The following is a 17,687-nucleotide window of genomic DNA, read 5'->3' as shown; positions in this document are numbered from 1 at the left end:
TTGGAGGGAAGAAAAAATAATCCTTTACCCCTTGACGAAATGGCTAATTTTGTTCAACCATCCCTTTTATGAACAATGGCAAATGTGTGCACTTCATCAGGTGCACGTTAATTCTCTCCAGGGCACACACACACACATATACATATGTACATACATGTATATATGTACATATACACATGCTTACCACGTGAGTGTACACCCGTACGTGCTTTTTTTTTTTTTTTTTTTTTTTTTTTTCTCGCCATTTAATAAGCTTTTAAAATGTCACCAAGTGGAAAGGCACATGCGTTTACACGGTGTTTACTTGAGCCTCCACACGTATCGTCCTTTATCCATACATTTTGCACAACCACCCATTAATGTTGCCACACACCAATGTATCACCCATTTCCACGTACGTGTGTGCGCATACACACCTGTCGTGGGAGCGTCCAAACGTGCATATGCGCGTGAGGACCTGCTCAGCCGTACAGCCCTTTTTATTTTAAAGTTCTACACCCGGACATTACTGAGCAAAATTTCCTGTACTGTACGCCCATTTAAATTATTACAACGGCATTAAATCGGCATCATTTTGTAAAAATGCTAGGCGGGTGGGGGGGAGGAGCCCCATGGGGAGTTGGAAGTGTGCTCGTAAAGAAGAAAGGCCAAGTAAAGGGTAATATTGCCTTAGCGTAAATGAGAAGAGAAATAATCAAACAAGTGCGCCATTTGGAAGCTGCCTCGAAATGAGCAAATGTGTACGCACGTTCGTTTGTGCTCCACGGCGTAAAAGATGGCGCACTTTTTAATGTTGCCCTTGGGGAGGGTGTAAAACGCACCTTCGCGGTAAGTGCATCTCATTTGTGTACCCCATTTGTGCACCTCCCCCAGAGAGGGGGGGTATGTCGGTATGTCACCCGGGAAAGGAAAGAAAAACTAGATCAGTAAGTAAACCTCTTTCCCCCTTTTTGAGAACAATTTCGCGTGGGAGCAAATCGACCCGAAGGTTTCCTTTTCTCATTTTTGGTGGAATAATTCCCCCGTTCTTTTTCTTTTTTTTTTTTTTTAAAGAATGTCCATGAAAAGACTACTACATACAAAAAAAGAGAAATTCCACCACTACATGTAAAAAATAAAGTGGACGAAAATTGTGTGCAACTCCCCTGCTATCATGACAGTAGTTTCATCTATGAGCACATAATCGGTCATAAATAGGAAGAAGAAAAAAATGGAAAGCTTCAACATTGGGAAGAATGCTAATATAGATTTCCTGGAACCAGCAATAACGATCAGCGTGCTATTTATCTGCTTGTATATGATTATAAGTACGAATAATCCTGCACACTTTCTTATTAGGAGTTTTTTTTTTAAAAGTAAAATATTTTTGTGGGAATTAAAAGATATTTTTACCAACATTAACTTCTTTGCTCTTACATTTTGTTCCTTTTTTTTTGTATCCTATTACATTTTGCATGTGTTAAAGTATGAAAAGGTGTGGTCTCTTTTCTGTGTCAACTATGACTACTACGACAAGATTCTTAGCTACAAGTTGAAGGACATAAGTATCAAGTCTCTGTTTCAAAACGGCATTAGCGAAAAAAATTACTTGGTTAACCTTTTATACTCATTTAAGTTTTTTTTTAACATATTTTTTTTAAATGACGCCAGTTTGACCCAAATTGCCTTTACCTTCTTCATCGTATTTGTGCTTTTGTCTCTATACGCGAAGCAAGTCAGTCGGGTAAGTGTGCTAGGTGAAGGGGGGGAGGAGGACACCACTTTGTTTCCCTCCATCTCGCTGTTTAGCTAGCGCCGAAATTGTTGTCTTTTCGTTACATCATTTTTGAGCGCCCCAAGTGGTTACACCTGTGCAGTAGTCACGCGAATACTTACACGGATTGTCGCGTCCCTTCCCCCACATACACTCTACCGCAGGTCGTCTTCATAACCAGCACTCTGGCAAGCCCAGTTTTCTCTGGATTCATTCTTGTGTTCTTTTTAAAAAAAGTTTTAAATGTTGAGTATAACCATTCTGGTGAAGAAATTTTTTCCTTCCTGTTTTTAATCTTTTTCTACAAAACCAACCCATACTTAAGCGTCTTTCAATACAATGACAGAAGTTTGCATCCTTATCACGGCACGGAACTGCGGCTGTACATTCACCTGCTTTTTTTTGTGAAATATTTGACATACGAGGGGAAGTTTTACGAAGTCAAGGCACTCGTGGCGGTGATCATAAGTGCGATTGTGTTTTTGCCGCAGGCGATAGACAGCTTCGAGGTATGCTCACGCGGGGAAGGAGCAGCACAGGGTTTGGACAAGAGTTCACCCCGTTACGCCGTCGCATTTTTGTGGTGAAAATTCGCTTTACCTCCACCTACGCCATTTCTACGACCCCCCTTTCCCCCCAGGTGCATACATTCGCCAAGTTCATCTGGCTGGCAGCGTACTACTTCGTTAACAACTACGTGCCCTTCGCGTTCTCGGGAAATTTCACCCTCTCCAAGGTGTTCGAATATGACGTCGGGGAGCTGTTACGGTTAGAAGAATGGGGTTAACTGCGGCCGCACATACGTGCATATATGTGTACATGCTTGTCTTTTCCCCCAAGAAACCCCACTTGAGCGTAACTGACGAAGCCCCATTTCTCCCCCCCTCCCCACGCAGGAACGAGTTTAAAAACAACATTTCTCTCCACCACTTCAACGTCCTTTCGAGTAAAACTTCGGAACGGAGATTAACGCAATCTCAACAACAAAAAAAAGCAGCTCATCAGGGAGGCATTTCATGGATATCATTATCTTTGCTTCTCTTTTTTGCAGGAATACCATTCAACTATTTGGTGACCAAAATTTGCTTCTTCTGGATCCCCTACATACTGCTAACCAGGACCAACAGTAAGGGAGTCAAAGAGGGGGTTCCTTTTTGGGTGCATTTAAAAAGAAGGATGCGGAGGAGGAACACCACATTTGCACCCTTTTGGGTACCACCACAAACATGCTACCTTTTATATTTTTGTTTCCCTTTCCATATGTGATGTAATTTATTTTCATTTTAGAAAACCTCAAGTATCTGATAATGCTCCTGATGTCCATTAATTTAATAGCGACCAGTACCTATTTGGTAATTCCGGAGGAGGGTTGTGCCTAGGCCCCGCGTAGCGCTCGTTCTGCTGCGCTTTGCTACGATGTGCTACGCCACGCTACGTTTTGCTACATCATGCTAACCTTTTACAGCCCTTTTAGCGAAACCGTTTGTCCCTCCCCACTCGCAGGCGAAGAACGTCGTCCCCGGAATCCCGCTCAACATGCTCCTCCTATTCTTCTTAAACAAAATTGGGATTTAAATTTTCCACGGCGGGGTTCGCCTCGCCTCTTTTTCGTCCACTTTTCCAACAATGCTGGGTTATGTACACAAAAAAAAAATGCAGTTCCTTGCTAATGCAAAAACTAAACGTGAAATTTGCACAGAAAAAGTATTCTCAACCTTTCAACGAAAACATCAACTTAAAAACAAAAACAAACACGCACACGTATATGTGCAGATGGAGACAAACGCGCTGCTCATAAATGTGGAGCTACACAAACACCTGCGTACGACTGGTACAGTACGCCAAAAATGAATGCCTCACCTAAGCTGCAATTCATTTGTACCTTAAAAAAAAAAAGAATTAAGAAAATAGGGGAAGGAGGGGGCACTTCTTTTCTACCCCAAGTCTACCTCTTTTATGAACTTACTGTATTCTACGTCTAGGTTAACATTTTTGTCGCTAACATTTGTTTCCTTCTTAACTGCGTTAATTTTTGTTTCGCACAGATCGTTTAGTTTGTTCTTTAGTCTTAAATTGATGGGCACGAAATACTGTGCGGTTGGCTGTGGGTCCTCTTCCTTTCCATGGCGCGGTTCCGTCGTCCGGTCCTCTTGATGTCGTTGCCGCGGATGGGGCCGCCTTCCCCCTTGACCACGTTCACCATAACCACTTACGTGGGCATTCCCCCTACGCCCACTCTGATCATACTCATCTGGCTGACTCATAGGGAAACCATAGTTTGCCCCGTTTGCTCCCATTCGAGCCTTCTTTGATGCCGGATTCCCCCCTCTAGGCCTATTAGGGTTGCTATGCCTCTTTCCCCTATCTCCGTAGTTCCTTGAAGGGCCAACATACCCGTGTCCCCCCCTTAAATTAGGAGCGCCCCACATGGCCATGTTGTTATTCGTGGGGATAAAACAATTGGCTCCGTTCATTTGGCCCGTATTAAAATTGCCATACAGGTGGGCGTAATTGTAGTAGTAGTTTGTACCATAGATGGGAGCGATAAAAGGGTTGTGCGTGCCATTGTTGGGGTAGCCACTCGGTGGAACATTCGGTGGAACATTCGGTGGAACATTCGGTGGAACACCCGGTGGAGGCGGTGGCGCTGTGCCACCTTTTTCGTTTGCTTCCTTGCAATCAACCTCGGCACCGCTGAGGTGGCTTCCCGCACCGTCATGGATGGAATTTTTCTCCCCTTCATCTGGGTTAGGGTTAGCACAAATGGCAGGGCCCTCCCCATGGGCGCTCATGGAAGCGTTAACATCCTTCGTTCCATCAGTGGCTAAAGTAGAATCTCCCTCGGGGGGAAACTCCCTTTCATTGCTCGAAACGTTAGGTACGTTACTACTCAATTTTGAAGAAGTGGGATCCGTGTTGTCTTCACCAGGGCAGGGAAGGTTGTCCTTGCTGCAATTTTCGCTCTTCCCTTCTTGTTGCCCATCATCTGTTGGAATGGCTTCTACTTTCTTAACTTGCCTGTCTAGGCAGCTTTCCCTCCCGACGGCATGTACATATGGGGCAGGGTAACCAGGGCCGAAATAAAAATTTACTCCATTTGGATACCCACCATAATACCCATTACTGCCATACGCATAGTACCCACCGCTTTTCCCTGTGGCGTTAAAAGGGATGGGTGGTTGGTAATTTGGGTAGCTATTTACATTCGCATTGGGATAATAACCCCCATTCGGGTGTGCATTCATGTTTGGTATGATAAATTCATCGGGTAGTCCTTTTGGTAGGGAGGGTAGGGACTCCAGGAAGAAGTCTTCCTCCTGGTCCTCCTCCCCTGGAGGTCTTCTTAAATCATCACCCTGTGAGCTGCTTACGTCATCACTTTCCATGCTGCCTGAGTCATCATTCTGATCGGATGACTCCGAACTCACTTCGATATCTGAGCTGGCGTAGTCGTTTTCATCGTCAGGTGCATCATCCTGGCGTTGCTCACCAGAAAAGTTGTCTTCACCAACAGGGTCACTTGCACCAACAACGTTACTTACACCATGACTGCTGTCTGCACCGTCACCGCTGCCTGCAGCGCCCTCCCCGTGCTGTTCACTCATGCTGAACACCACCCCATTGTTACTGTAGAAGTAGCTCCCATCCTTCACCTTTTCCTTTATCAAATTCCACAATATTTCATACTGCTTCAGTTTTTTTTTTTCCACGTGAAGGAGCTTCCCTTGCTGCTCCCTTATCCGGAGAGCATCTAACTTTTCCTTGACGTCATGTGGGTTCTTTGTTCTCACAAGTTTTTCCAGCTGTTCGGACCACTCCTGTTTTTTTTTTTTTTTCTCTTTCTTCTTTTGTTGCTTTCTGTAGGTATCTGTTGGAATTTTGCTTTTCTTCAGCGTGTCTTTGAGCATTTGGCTGCGCTTCATCTTGCAGGACGAGAATATACCAGGAAACGTTCTCACGATGGCACACTACTTTTTATGCGCCTTCCCATCTGTCGCAACGACTGGACGGAGGGGCTCTACACGCACATAACTATGCATAGGGTATGACCGTGTGGCAATACGTACGCATGAGCTTTCGTATTCATTCCAAAGTTGAAGGGGAAAAAATTGCCGTCTTATGGTACACCCACAAGCTTGCAGAAGAGTACACGCACGTAAGTCTGCACGTGTGACGCTCCCCCTCTATCTTGGGATTTTCAAAAAATCAAATAAAACCGGCAGTACGGATTCCGTACTGAGGCTACAATTGAGGCTATGCGTAACAACGGGAGAGGTGGGAATTGAAAAAAAAAAAAATTGGAGACGCAAAAATTTGGGAGTAATAAGTAGTTCCACGAGTTTTCCCCAACTGGTTTGCAAAAAAGATATATAAATGGAGAGATGTTTTTTTTTTTTTTTAATTGCTTATTATGGAGCTTTGTACGCGATGGGAAACTGTTCTTCTTCAGTGGGCATCTCTCCGCTGCGTGGGACTTTTGCCCATGAGGGGTCACTAATTTTTTTTTTTTTTTTCTCTTTGCCTGAATTTGTACGTTTCATATGGGCGCGTTGGCGAAGTACGCACGTGCGTACGGATGTAGTACGAGTTGAGCGCATGAACGCTGCTCCACTGTTCGGTTCACCCACGTTGCGTGTATACGCATGCAAGTAGGCAATTCTTACGTACAAATATATGCAAATTTTTGCATACCAGGGAGGCACCCTTTTACGTGTAGTGGGCATACACCAATACCCCACATGAATATATATGCTTCCAAGTGGGTGCTCATTTTTTAGCCTGAATAAGGCAGAACATTTGGAAAAAAATAAAAAAAACGCCAAAGGGTCACAATGGCTAAATTGCCAAATTGCTAAACAGCTAATTTGCTTATTTGCTAAACTGCTAAATTGCTGAATAGCCCCAGCGCAGCAGACTTTTTTCAAAATGCTATTGTACGCATTGCACAAGTATGCAACTGCCACTTCGGTTGATTAGAACGACATTGTTTTAACTACCCGTTTGGTGAATAACAATTCGCCGCTTCGTTTAAGATTAATCCAAGTGCGCTTAATTTGTTGGCAACTTTTTTGTAAACACCATTTTTATGTCCCCATTTGATATTCTTACTGTTCCCTTTGTTATTTTATTTTATTTTATTTTTTGTAAAATATAGTGTCCCCTATATGGAGTGACACAAAGGGGGGGGAGATCTCATAGAACTTCTGTTTGCCCCTCCCCTTCACCTCGTTTGGCATTTACATTTTTAATTCGTTGCCATGTAGCGAACTTCTCTTTGCTATGCATTCATGTGTATGCACTGTGAAGATATTTTATGTGCAACTAGTTGGTTCACCTTCCTTTTTGGGGAAGAGGCAGTCCAGGTGCAGATCGCGTGATATGGGTCTGTCCACCCGGTTGCCTGCACGGACGCAATTGGTGGGTGCTGAAATGACCATGGCTACGCCTGTCGTTCTGTGTGTGCACCCGTCACCACTTAAAACTTATGTAACACTCATTCGATGTGCACGGCGTAGGGCGGATCACGATTAAGTGGAACAGCCAGTTGGAAGCTGCTCAGTTTCGTGCACACCAGTACCGTAAAGAGGCATGACCAGCTTAGCGGCAACCCCCTCCACCGAGAACAACCCTTAACAAATTTTTACTCCCCAACATAAGTGAATAAATGGAAAAAACGGAGACGAACACCAACAAGGGTGCAGGGAAGTGGAGGAAAGGGGGCATGTCAATAATTACCAACATGATTCACAACGTCAAGAATTTATTCCCCCAGAATAATCTGCAGTATACCTACGTAAACACATTTACGTTGTGTCTGTTTTTTACCTTTATACATAAGTACCTGGACCAGACTCTGCCCTCCTTGTACAAGTCCATTGAAAATGACTTCAACATTGATGTGAAAACTTTGTACTACGTGAACACCATGTACAAGTTGGCGTACTCTGCCTTCAATTTTTTTTTTGCGCTTTTTTTCGATTACTCCTTTAAGAAGATATTTTTGGTGAAGTATGAGAAGGCCTGCGTGGGGGAGAACAGCGTCAGCACGAGTGGCAGCGCCAATGAGGAGAGAAGTGACCGCGTCAAGGAGGACAGGGTTGGAGGTGTGGATAGCGGTGTGAGTGATACCCAGTACGAAATACAATTCAAGGGGGAGAGCGCGCAGGAAGGGGCGAAGGAGAGCAGCACAAACAAAGCGCCCTGTGTAAACAGCGGTGTGAACGCAGTGGAAGAAGAAAAAACAACTAATGAGGAAAAAAAGAAACATAATAGCACGTACGTCAGCGACGAAGTCATATGGGGTGAATACAGATACACACTGAACATTCTATTGGTCTCTTCCATCGTCTACGTGGTAGTCATTTTTGGTATCATGCTGTCAAATAATTTCCTGTACTTTTTTTTTTTTATGTTTATTATGGGGATCAACAACTCATGTATATACATCTTGATTCAGAAAATTTACACCAACAATGTTTTTAGTGAAAACCGAAGTACCATTTTTGGCTTCCTTCATTTTTTCTCCTCCATTTCGCACATGCTGTCCATTTCGATAAACACCAACCTGAGCAATAAGTTCTACTTGGGGTTTAATGGGTGGCGAATATGTTACTTCGTAATATCCTTCTTTCCGATCCTCGTCTGTATATACCTGCTAAGATTAATCAAGCAAAAAAAATTCCAACGCAGCAGAAGCAAAAACTACAGCTTCAGTTACTTGGTCTCCTTCGACAACATGACGGATGTCTGTCAGGAGAGCGAGAAGGAGGAAAATTACTGCAAGGGGAAAAACAACAAATTGGAGGATCTCCAGGGTGCAAGTAAGGAAAGGCCAAACGAAAGGACAGAGGAGAAGAAAAAGAAGAAGAAGAAAGAGGAGGAAGAAATTTTACTTTTTAACGAAGAGAAGGGTAAACAGTCCATGAAGGGCAATTGTGGAGAGGCCAGGGAAGAGGTGGAACAGGGGGATCGTCACGTACCCCTTGGAACGAGCAAAAGTTACGACAGCAAGTATGTGTTACATAATTCGAGCAAGTTGGGTGTAAGGCACAGCGCAAGCACGAATGATGATTTGAACACCATTAGTTTAATATCGACCGGCGAGAGGATGAACAGTAATCTTATTAAGCGATCCTTTTGCCACATGGCTTCGAAGAAGGGGAGTTCCCTGAAGGGTAGCGCACTAAATGTAGGAGCCAATAGGAGTAGCAGCGGGGAAAGTGCAGTTAGCGGGGAGGGAGACTGTACCACTGTGGGAAAGAATCATACGAAAGACGCGAAGAAGAAAAAAAACTCGCTGGAAGATGATGCAAATGAAATCACAAAAAAGGGAACAAACTCCTCCTCGTCCTCCTCCATTTTTGCAAAGCGAAATGAAGAAAGAGAAAAGTATGAACACAGAGAAGAATTGGACAATCTACTAGAAGAAGACGAAAAGGAAAAAGATAAAAAGTTGAAGTATGAATTTTCATACCTATACGAAATTAAATACGTTTTTAAAAATTACAGTTTTTGGCTAATGATCACCATGGGAATGTTAAATGGAATCCCCAAACATGTCCTCAGCTTAATGATTTATTTTTTTCAGTACTGTAATATATCGGATTTCCGAAGTGGCCTAATCATATCCTTAAGTTGGCTTTGTGCGAGTTTAATTTCTCCCTTCATTGGGATTATCAGCGACTATATTTATAAATTGAACAAAGACATAAATCGGCAAAGGATAGGAATGTGTACGCACTGCTTACGGATCATTTTAATGTTCACGATGTTTTTTTTTGTGCCCAAGGAAGCGGATTCTTTTATGTACTTTGTTATAATTTCTCTCTTTATGGGTATTTTAAGTGGGTGGATAAATATAGGCACACATAAACCCATCATAATTGACATTGTCAAACAGAGACACACTGCTTTCGTCATGGCGTTGATGAGCGCTTTCGAGAACATTGGGTCTTCCATCATTGGCACTTTTTTTCTCTCTTTCCTTCTCAACCGATATAATTATATCGACAAGAGGAAGGTCAACAACGTGCACGTGAATGTGAACAAGCACAATGTCCACGTTTTGTCCAACGTCTTGTTAATCCTGACGTGCTTCCCATGGTTAATATCCTTCTGCCTCCTCTACGTGCTCAAGTTTACCTACAAGAAGGATAAGCTGTACAACAATTTGTTTTAGGGGGCACGGTGTGCAGCAGCAGGGAAAATTTTTTTTTTTTTTCCAGCTAGCCAACAGGGAAAAAAAAAAAAAAATAGAAAAGGAAGAAGAAAAAACGTGAAGAGGCCACCCACCGCGCACTTCATCTTTTCCCTTCTTTTTCACACCTTTCTTTTTTTTTTGTGTGCAATCAATCAATCAATCAATCAATCAATCATGTGGCCCCCACGGGCGTTTTTTTGTCAACGCGCCAGTTTGTCGTTCCACACGGCCGTCTGCCCGATTTCGGATGCCGCGAAATGGGTGCAAAAATACATATATACACGTACGTGCATGTATATGTGTGTGCCTATATGCTTATGTCCATGTTGCCACAATGCCCAAGTGTCGCCCCCTCCAGGCGCATTCAAATTTGAGGCCACCCTTTGGGGTGGAGCAAAAAAAAAAAAAAATGTCCCCACATATGTTTATGTCACTTTTGTTAATCTTCCCACTTCGGAAAAACTTATAAATTCTGTTGTTTTAAAAAATGTGTAGTTTAAAAAAAAAGCAGAAAAAATTAATAATGATACGCATATATAAATTAACAAAATAAAACAAACGTACCGTTTTCGTTTTGCTTTAATTATATGCTAGCAGTTTTTGCGCGCAGGGCAAGGTGGAAGTGGCCACCGAATGTGGCTACCACTGCTGCCATTTCCGTCACGCATTTGCTGTATGGACCAAACGATTGGCTATCACTCGCGTGATGCTAAAAGGGACATGGAGGAACGTTTCTCGTGCACTTGCTATTCAGTTATCCTGGGACGCTTCCCCGTTGGGCTTCCCTTTGGTCTTCTTCTTCTTGGCCGTTAGGGACGTAGCCAGAATGGCCTTCAACGTCTCGTCCTGGATCTCATTCACCGTTTTACAGTTATTCAGTTGAGAACACTTGATACCAGTGAGCTGCTTAATTCCTTCTTCCTTAACCATAACGGTGTACTTAAACTGAGACACAAATTCTTTTTTCTTCTCCGTGTAGACATTGTACGGTTTGATTAGGTCATGTCTTAATGCTTCGGGGATACCGATGAGAGCGGCTCGCTGATCTTCTACATGCTTCACATGGAAGGGAAGGACGGGAAACTTTTTATTGACCTCGTTGATGAAGGATCTACCCAAATTTGTTTTCAAGTGGTAATTCTTTTGCACTTCCCGTTTATAAATGGTAGTCTTATGATCACTCTCTTTAATTTTTCCATCCCCTGTGGTGACCATCACGTCGACGATGTATATGTCGTCGGATTCTATCTGGAAGTCTTCAACTTTATTTTCAGGGTTCTCCTTTAGCGAAATAAATTTGCTTCCTTCCAAGATGTACTTCTTAATCTGGTAGGTTACACAGTTGGGAATTACAGTACACTTTAATTCTTCACATGCCTTCTGGATATTTTTTGTCACGTCACTGGCGTTTACTCCAACCTTTAGACTTTTCAAAAATAGCTGCGAGAGGGTATGCGCGTTCTTTAATACTTCCGCCTTGGGACCTTCAATGACTTCATTTTCGTTGCCGATGTAGATGGTGTGGCCAACCATACTGATGTGCCCATCTATGTGGCAGCCCAAGCATATCTTAACAATGTCTCCACTTTTTATGGTCTCCTCATTCTCGGAAGGTGCAGGGGAGTAGTTGTTGCACACTTCGTTCACGTTAATCGTCACGGGGAAACTAATCCCCTTTTCCACTTTATTTCCTTTTTCTTTTTTTGTGTACACTTTGTCTAGCTCTTCCTTCAGTACCTTCTCTCCAAAGTCGCATAACTCGCAGATCTTGGCACCTGCAAAGATGGAACGGTTAACGTGTAGGGGTCGCGTCATCGAAAAGGGGGAAAACAGAAGAGGGGCATGATACAGCAAGAACAAACTGGCACAGCAGTAGTGTGCCCCTTCCCCTTGGTTAGCTACGTGTTCCGTACTTACCTTCTACACACTTCTCGATGATTTTCTTCAATGTGGTGTTCGCGATGGACCCGGAGTGGGTGTACTTCTCCAAGTCGATCTCTTCAGGCTTAGCGTCTGGTGTTTGATCCATATTTCTTTGGGTTAATTTTTTTTTTTACGTGCAGGACGGAGCCGTTAAGCGGCACAACGAAGGGATTACAGAAAGGAGGGGTGCTTCGGCTGACCGGGGAAGTACGTATAGGGTCAAAACAGTGATTGCGCCTCAAAAATGTACGCCTATTGTAGGGCAGTGGATCAACGAAAAGGAAGTTGCTCTCTGCGTTATTCGCTACACGGTACGCGCCGTATGCTATACATCGAACGTAGCGAGGGAAACAATTACAGAGGGTTGAGGGGAAGATGGAAAAGAAAAAAAAAAAAAAAAAAAAAAAAAAAACGCATATATACATCATACACTGTAATGTTGTGCGCTGTATGCTGAACACAGGAGTAACGAACAAGCAAAGTCGTAATTGCCAAAGTTCGATTCACGAAGGTTGCCTCAGATGCGCACCGTCATACGCAATGAAGGTAGTACTGCTCAAACAGTTTTCCTTATTTTTTTTTTTTGCGTAGGATATGTTTTTACGTTTTTCACAAATATTAGCAACTTTGCATTTTCCCACGTTCTGCTTTGTTTGCATTTTGGATGCATTTTCAATTTCAGCTTTTCCCTTAATGCAGAGGTTTTATTTAACGCAGTAGCGCAGGCGACGCGTGCTACAATTGAGTAACTGTCGTGGCATTTTTTTTTCCCTCCTTACGCTTCGCATTCTTCGACCTACAAATTGTTTGTACGCTTCCTTGGCCACCATTTGCGTCCCCATTTTGTATTTTTTTTTTTTTTTTTTCTCATCGTAACGGTGTTGCCTCCCTATAAGCAAAAATCAATACCGTGGGCATGTGACTACATGACACCCATAAGTGTACCATCACTTACATAGGCACATCCAAACGCTTCATTGTACCTTTTTAAATCGGACCACGCATTCTCTTTTATTTATTTTTTTTTCCGTTCCCCTTAGCAGTTTTTTCGTCATTGCTCCGATGCTACATAAAATACTCCTTTGCAACGGTTTTTCATTTTTTTCTTTATTCCCCCTAGCAGTTTGTTCTTCAGTTTACAATTATTTTTATTTATTTATTTTTTTTATTACTTTCCCCCTTTGTGGGCGATTGTACCGTTCGTCCGTATGTATATAAGGCGCGCATATCTTTGAACCCCCCAGGAACCTGTGCAATTGGCACACCCCTGGTGAACGTATGGCTAAATGACATGAGGAAGGAGCTCCCCCCAAAAGGTTTATTTCTACATTTAAGTTCATTTCTAGGCGGATTTACCGGTTGGTCTTTACTCTAAACTTGCGGGAACAAGTCCCTTTTTTTACTTTTTAAAGTGTTTTGTAATAAATGATCTAAATATTCAACATCTTTATCGAATACGCACACAGGGACACATTTTCTTTTCCCTTCCATTTCGCACACATTCCTCAAGAACACACCATTGTTGCCAACGCATTAGTATCCGCACACAACAAAAGGTGGATGGCCCTCAAGCTCTCACCACTGTGTAAGTATAGAAAATATGCACCCCCCCTTTTAAAGGTGAGAATTGAAAATTGAAAATGTGGGAAGATTAAAAAAGTGGGTTCAATTTATGGGAAGTTGCAAAAAGAACAAAAAAAAAGAAAAAAGAAAAAAAAGGAAATTACATACAAAAATTTACAAAATGATTAACATTGTAAAAAGAAAAGAAAAAAGTAGCAAATAGTACAAATATTATAACAAATTATGTATGTCGCTTAATGGAAGGGAAAAGTGGAATATTGCTATCATATTCCATTTCTACTTATATGCTCATATGCTTTCTTCAAACACTTTGTAATAAATGATCTAAATACAATTCCTTATTACACACATTTTCTTCCCTTCCACACTCCTCAAACAACAATGCCAAGATTAGCATCCATAATTTGGCAGCTAAACGATTTTTCTTATGGGACTTTTGACACAATTCTTGCTGTTCTAACTGTTCCGGTTCCAACTCTTCCATGTTGCCCAACAAATGCTTGAACCAATCTGCTGTTTGACTGTTCAATTCCATAAGGGCATGTTGCTTCCTTACCCAACTCCTAAAAAACTCTTTCCTTTTTTCTTCAAATGAAAAATTATTATCATCATTCAATTCACTGCGGTCAGCATGTTCCCGCTGATGCTCCCTCCAACTTACCTTTAGGTCATAAAACCAAGGTTGTGTTTTAATTTCCTCTAACACAGCTTTATTCTTTTCGATCCAATTAACCCAATATGTAGTTTGTGAAAAAACATTTTCGCTAAATTCGGAATTTGAACATGGAACCTGTTCCATGGTAATATCTTCCTTAGGAACAGAGTTTTCCTCCCTAAACCCGGAATCTAAACTTGGAACCTGTTCCTTAGGAACAACTTCCCTAGAAACACTTTCCTTAGGAACATCAACCATAGAAACCTCTTCCTTTGGAACAAAGTCTTTTTTTATGAATTCGATTCCCATAAATTCTTGAACAAGAATGGTGAAATAATCTTCCTTCGTTAATGTCACATCGCCCCTTTGACATTCGTCTAAGACTTCTAAATGAATATCAATAATCATGCGGCGACCTGAACATTTTTTCCTTCTTTTTTTTGGCGTTGATCTTCGTTTTCGCTCCTTTACTAAGGTATATGCATGTGGACCATCTACCTGGTCGTCCACATGATCAATAATTTGTTCCTGCAAGGTTGGACCAGTTATTTGACGAGCTCTTTTGTAACGTTTTCTTGTCTTACGAAGCATTCCAAAATACTACAAAAAAAAAAAAAAAAAAAAAAAGAGAGAAAATGTTTCCTCAGAGTGTAGAATGTTGTTTTAAGAACAAGAATTACTACTTTTAACCTAAATGCGAAATCCTACACACACCCTTAAGTGTGAAACCTTACACCAACTTACTCATTCACTCTTTCCTTTTTTTTTTTTTTTTCTTTTAATTTTTTCTTTTTTTTCTTTTTTCCATCCACACTTTAGATGCATACCCCACCCTAAACAACTGAAGACCAGGCCATATTGTTGTCCTTAACACCCTAAAACAGCTGAACACCAGGCCACATTGTTGACCTCACACACTGAAAAAGCTAAATGCCAGGCCACATTGTTGTTATTACACCCTGAAAAAGCTAAATACCAGGCCACATTGTTGTTCCTATACCCTGAAACAGCTGAACACCATGACACATTGCTGTTCTTTACACACTTAAACAGTTAAATATCATGCTACCTTGTTGTTCTTATACCGTGAAACATTAATCTTAATTGTGAAATCCTATACACACACTAAAATGCGAAATCCTACACACACATCCTAAAGTGCGAAATCCTACACAAACACCCCTAAATGCTAAATCCTACACGCACACTCCTAAAATGCGAAATCCTACACACACACCCTAAAATGCGAAATCCTACACTCTTTTACTCATTAACTCATTCATTCAATCCTTCCCTTCTTTCCTTCTTTCCTTCTTTCCTTCTTTCTTTTTTTTTTCCTTTACTTTTCTTTCCTTTTCTTACCTTCCAGAGTAAGTAGGTCATAGCAGATATACCAAGGAACACAGGAATGGTAGGAAGGTATGGGGTAAGGAGGTCGGAAGGGTCAAGCACTCCTTCTTTCTCCACCACCCTTCTGGAAGGGCGGGATGGCAGTCTACCATTTTCCCCTGGTCCTAGTTTAGGTAATATTGTTCTTGCTGTTGTTGGTAATGATGGTAATAGTGGTGTCAGTTGAGTTGATGTTAGATTGGGTGGTAGTGGAGGAGGAGGTTGCTGTCCTGGACCATTAGAGGAAGAATGGACAACTGCAGGTTGTCCAGCAGGACCAACGGGACCTGCTGGACCAATTGGACCGGTTGAACCTTGCGTACCTCCCCCTCCACCAGCAGCACCACTAGCAGAGGGGTCACCACTATGTTGTGTTGTACTGCTAGTGCTCGATGAACTGGGTTTATCTGGACCCTCTGCTCCTGAAAAGTGAATGAAAGGAAGGTAATGTTAGTTCCATATAATGGAAGGTACTAAAACTCTATGATTGTAAGTGTACTCTTATGCAAATTTCTTGAAAGGAAGTGTTCATTCTTTATGTGCACTTACCATCCTTAGCTTGAGTTGGACCTGAGGTACCAGGATTAGTTTGGACTGCACCTGAAGGGGAGGAATGAGGATAGGTGGGGGACCCATCCATTGTTATTGTGGGAAACTTTTCCTTCAACTTCCTAAAAACTTCATGTGCATCATCATCGATGTTTGGTGTGCCAGCTCTGGTAACTGCGGTTGTTATGGTGGAAGTCACCCCGTCAAGACGGTCCACAGTGGAAGTGTAGGTAACAGAGTCTGGTTCCTGTGGCCCATTCTTACCTGAACTTGTGTGATCTTCGCTCCCGCTTGGTTTCGTAGCAGCGGGTTTTGCTGCTGTGGCAGGTTTGGCAGGTTGTTTACATAAATCACTTATGGCATCCAGAGTTTTCTTTATGTCTTCATTCTTCTCGAGTCTTTTTTTTATTTCTTTCCGTTTGGTGTCCTCCTGTCCAATTATAAAATTTGAACATGGGTCCCAATTACATTGATCACATGATTTCTCCGTACACGCATATATGTGAAGATTACCTACACCAGTAAAAACTTTTTGTACGTCCTGTTCTTCTATGCATGATTGTTCCCCAAGAAGTTTGCCATATTCATTCAATATTAGAGAGCCCATAGTTTGTTTAAATATTCTGTAATTTTTTTTGCGCTGATCAGTAGTGCCCTTCAAATCCTCTGTAATACTGTATATATGCTTTAAACCCTTTACAATATAATTACATACCTTTTTATTAGCAACATCATCTGATCCATCTTTCCCCTGAAAGTCTTTACACTCATCTTCCTCAGTTTTACTATTAGTGGTCATTGCTTCAGACAGTTCCTTCAGTATGTTACCCTTAGCATCATCCCAGGCTGCACTCTGCCAATACAATGGAAAAAAGAAGGAAGGTACGTGTAAGTATAAATTGTACCTTCACGAAAACATTTCCATTTCCCCTGTGAATATATATATTCCCCCAATTTCAATTCTACACAAATTAGACAGCAATGTTCAATACGAATCCTTTCCAAACCTCCCAAACCGTATTGGACCCTGTCCTTCTATCCCTGGCCCATTGTGTTATTACACATTGTGAACGTTCACATAAGTTATTTATGGAACTTATAGTAGTTAGAGTTTTTTGTATTTCACTTTTTTGGATGTTATTCTTGAACAACTCCTCCAACTTAGGCCCCACTTCTTCTTTGTCTTGGCCATCGCCTATTTCGCACTCTGCATATTTGTCATATCTATCACACTGAACACAATCACCCTTTCCATTCGGACCCTTATGGAAACACCAATCATTTATCTTTTCATTCCCTTTAGTGAATGCTTGTCTTATTGTATCTTCCCCGACCTTACAGGGAGATTTCACCTCCCCTTGCAACTTATCCGCATAATCGTTCAAAACTAAGCATAACATTGTTTGCTTAAATGATCTGTTGTCTTTGGCATGACCTTCACCTTTCCCTTCCTCAATACCATAAATATGCTTTAATCCGGCCGTAATGTATTGGCATGTTCTTCTCTCTGGGTCAGTGACTATTCTACTAGTTGGCAGTGTAAGATTACTGCAATAATCTGGAATATCTTTGCTGCTATCCTCAGATATTTTATTAAACATTTTTGTGGCCTCCTCGTTAATGTCATCCTGCAT

The 17,687-nt window shown here is 41.9% G+C and overlaps 5 protein-coding genes across 5 annotated transcripts; 2 read left to right on the top strand and 3 right to left on the bottom strand.

The window, feature by feature from the left end:
• Window positions 1-1,210: 1,210 nt before the first annotated feature.
• On the top strand, window positions 1,211-3,328 carry PCOAH_00048630 (Uncharacterized protein; the record flags this gene model as incomplete). The annotated part of the gene is made up of 7 exons (XM_020061646.1): window positions 1,211-1,723; window positions 1,918-2,262; window positions 2,394-2,521; window positions 2,650-2,699; window positions 2,805-2,879; window positions 3,041-3,105; window positions 3,257-3,328. The coding sequence occupies 7 exons, from the start codon at window positions 1,211-1,213 to the stop codon at window positions 3,326-3,328; spliced, it is 1,248 nt and encodes a 415-aa protein (XP_019917263.1).
• Window positions 3,329-3,687: 359 nt separating this feature from the next.
• Window positions 3,688-5,676, bottom strand: PCOAH_00048620 (Uncharacterized protein; the record flags this gene model as incomplete). Its single annotated transcript, XM_020061645.1, has 1 exon — window positions 3,688-5,676. The coding sequence occupies one exon, from the start codon at window positions 5,674-5,676 to the stop codon at window positions 3,688-3,690; it is 1,989 nt and encodes a 662-aa protein (XP_019917161.1).
• A 1,742-nt stretch (window positions 5,677-7,418) lies between these two features.
• On the top strand, window positions 7,419-9,932 carry PCOAH_00048610 (Transporter protein; the record flags this gene model as incomplete). Its single annotated transcript, XM_020061644.1, has 1 exon — window positions 7,419-9,932. The coding sequence occupies one exon, from the start codon at window positions 7,419-7,421 to the stop codon at window positions 9,930-9,932; it is 2,514 nt and encodes an 837-aa protein (XP_019917470.1).
• A 771-nt stretch (window positions 9,933-10,703) lies between these two features.
• On the bottom strand, window positions 10,704-11,982 carry PCOAH_00048600 (Proliferation-associated protein 2g4; the record flags this gene model as incomplete). The annotated part of the gene is made up of 2 exons (XM_020061643.1): window positions 10,704-11,728; window positions 11,871-11,982. The coding sequence occupies 2 exons, from the start codon at window positions 11,980-11,982 to the stop codon at window positions 10,704-10,706; spliced, it is 1,137 nt and encodes a 378-aa protein (XP_019917368.1).
• A 1,779-nt stretch (window positions 11,983-13,761) lies between these two features.
• On the bottom strand, window positions 13,762-17,687 carry PCOAH_00048590 (Pvstp1; the record flags this gene model as incomplete). Its single annotated transcript, XM_020061642.1, has 6 exons — window positions 13,762-14,715; window positions 15,478-15,653; window positions 15,828-15,926; window positions 16,054-16,104; window positions 16,318-16,906; window positions 17,070-17,687. The coding sequence occupies 6 exons, from the start codon at window positions 17,685-17,687 to the stop codon at window positions 13,762-13,764; spliced, it is 2,487 nt and encodes an 828-aa protein (XP_019917298.1).

This window comes from Plasmodium coatneyi, chromosome 13 (assembly GCF_001680005.1).
Source record: "Plasmodium coatneyi strain Hackeri chromosome 13, complete sequence".
In the NCBI taxonomy this organism is placed as follows: Eukaryota; Apicomplexa; class Aconoidasida; order Haemosporida; family Plasmodiidae; genus Plasmodium; species Plasmodium coatneyi.
This window is presented reverse-complemented; position numbering and strand designations above follow the sequence as displayed.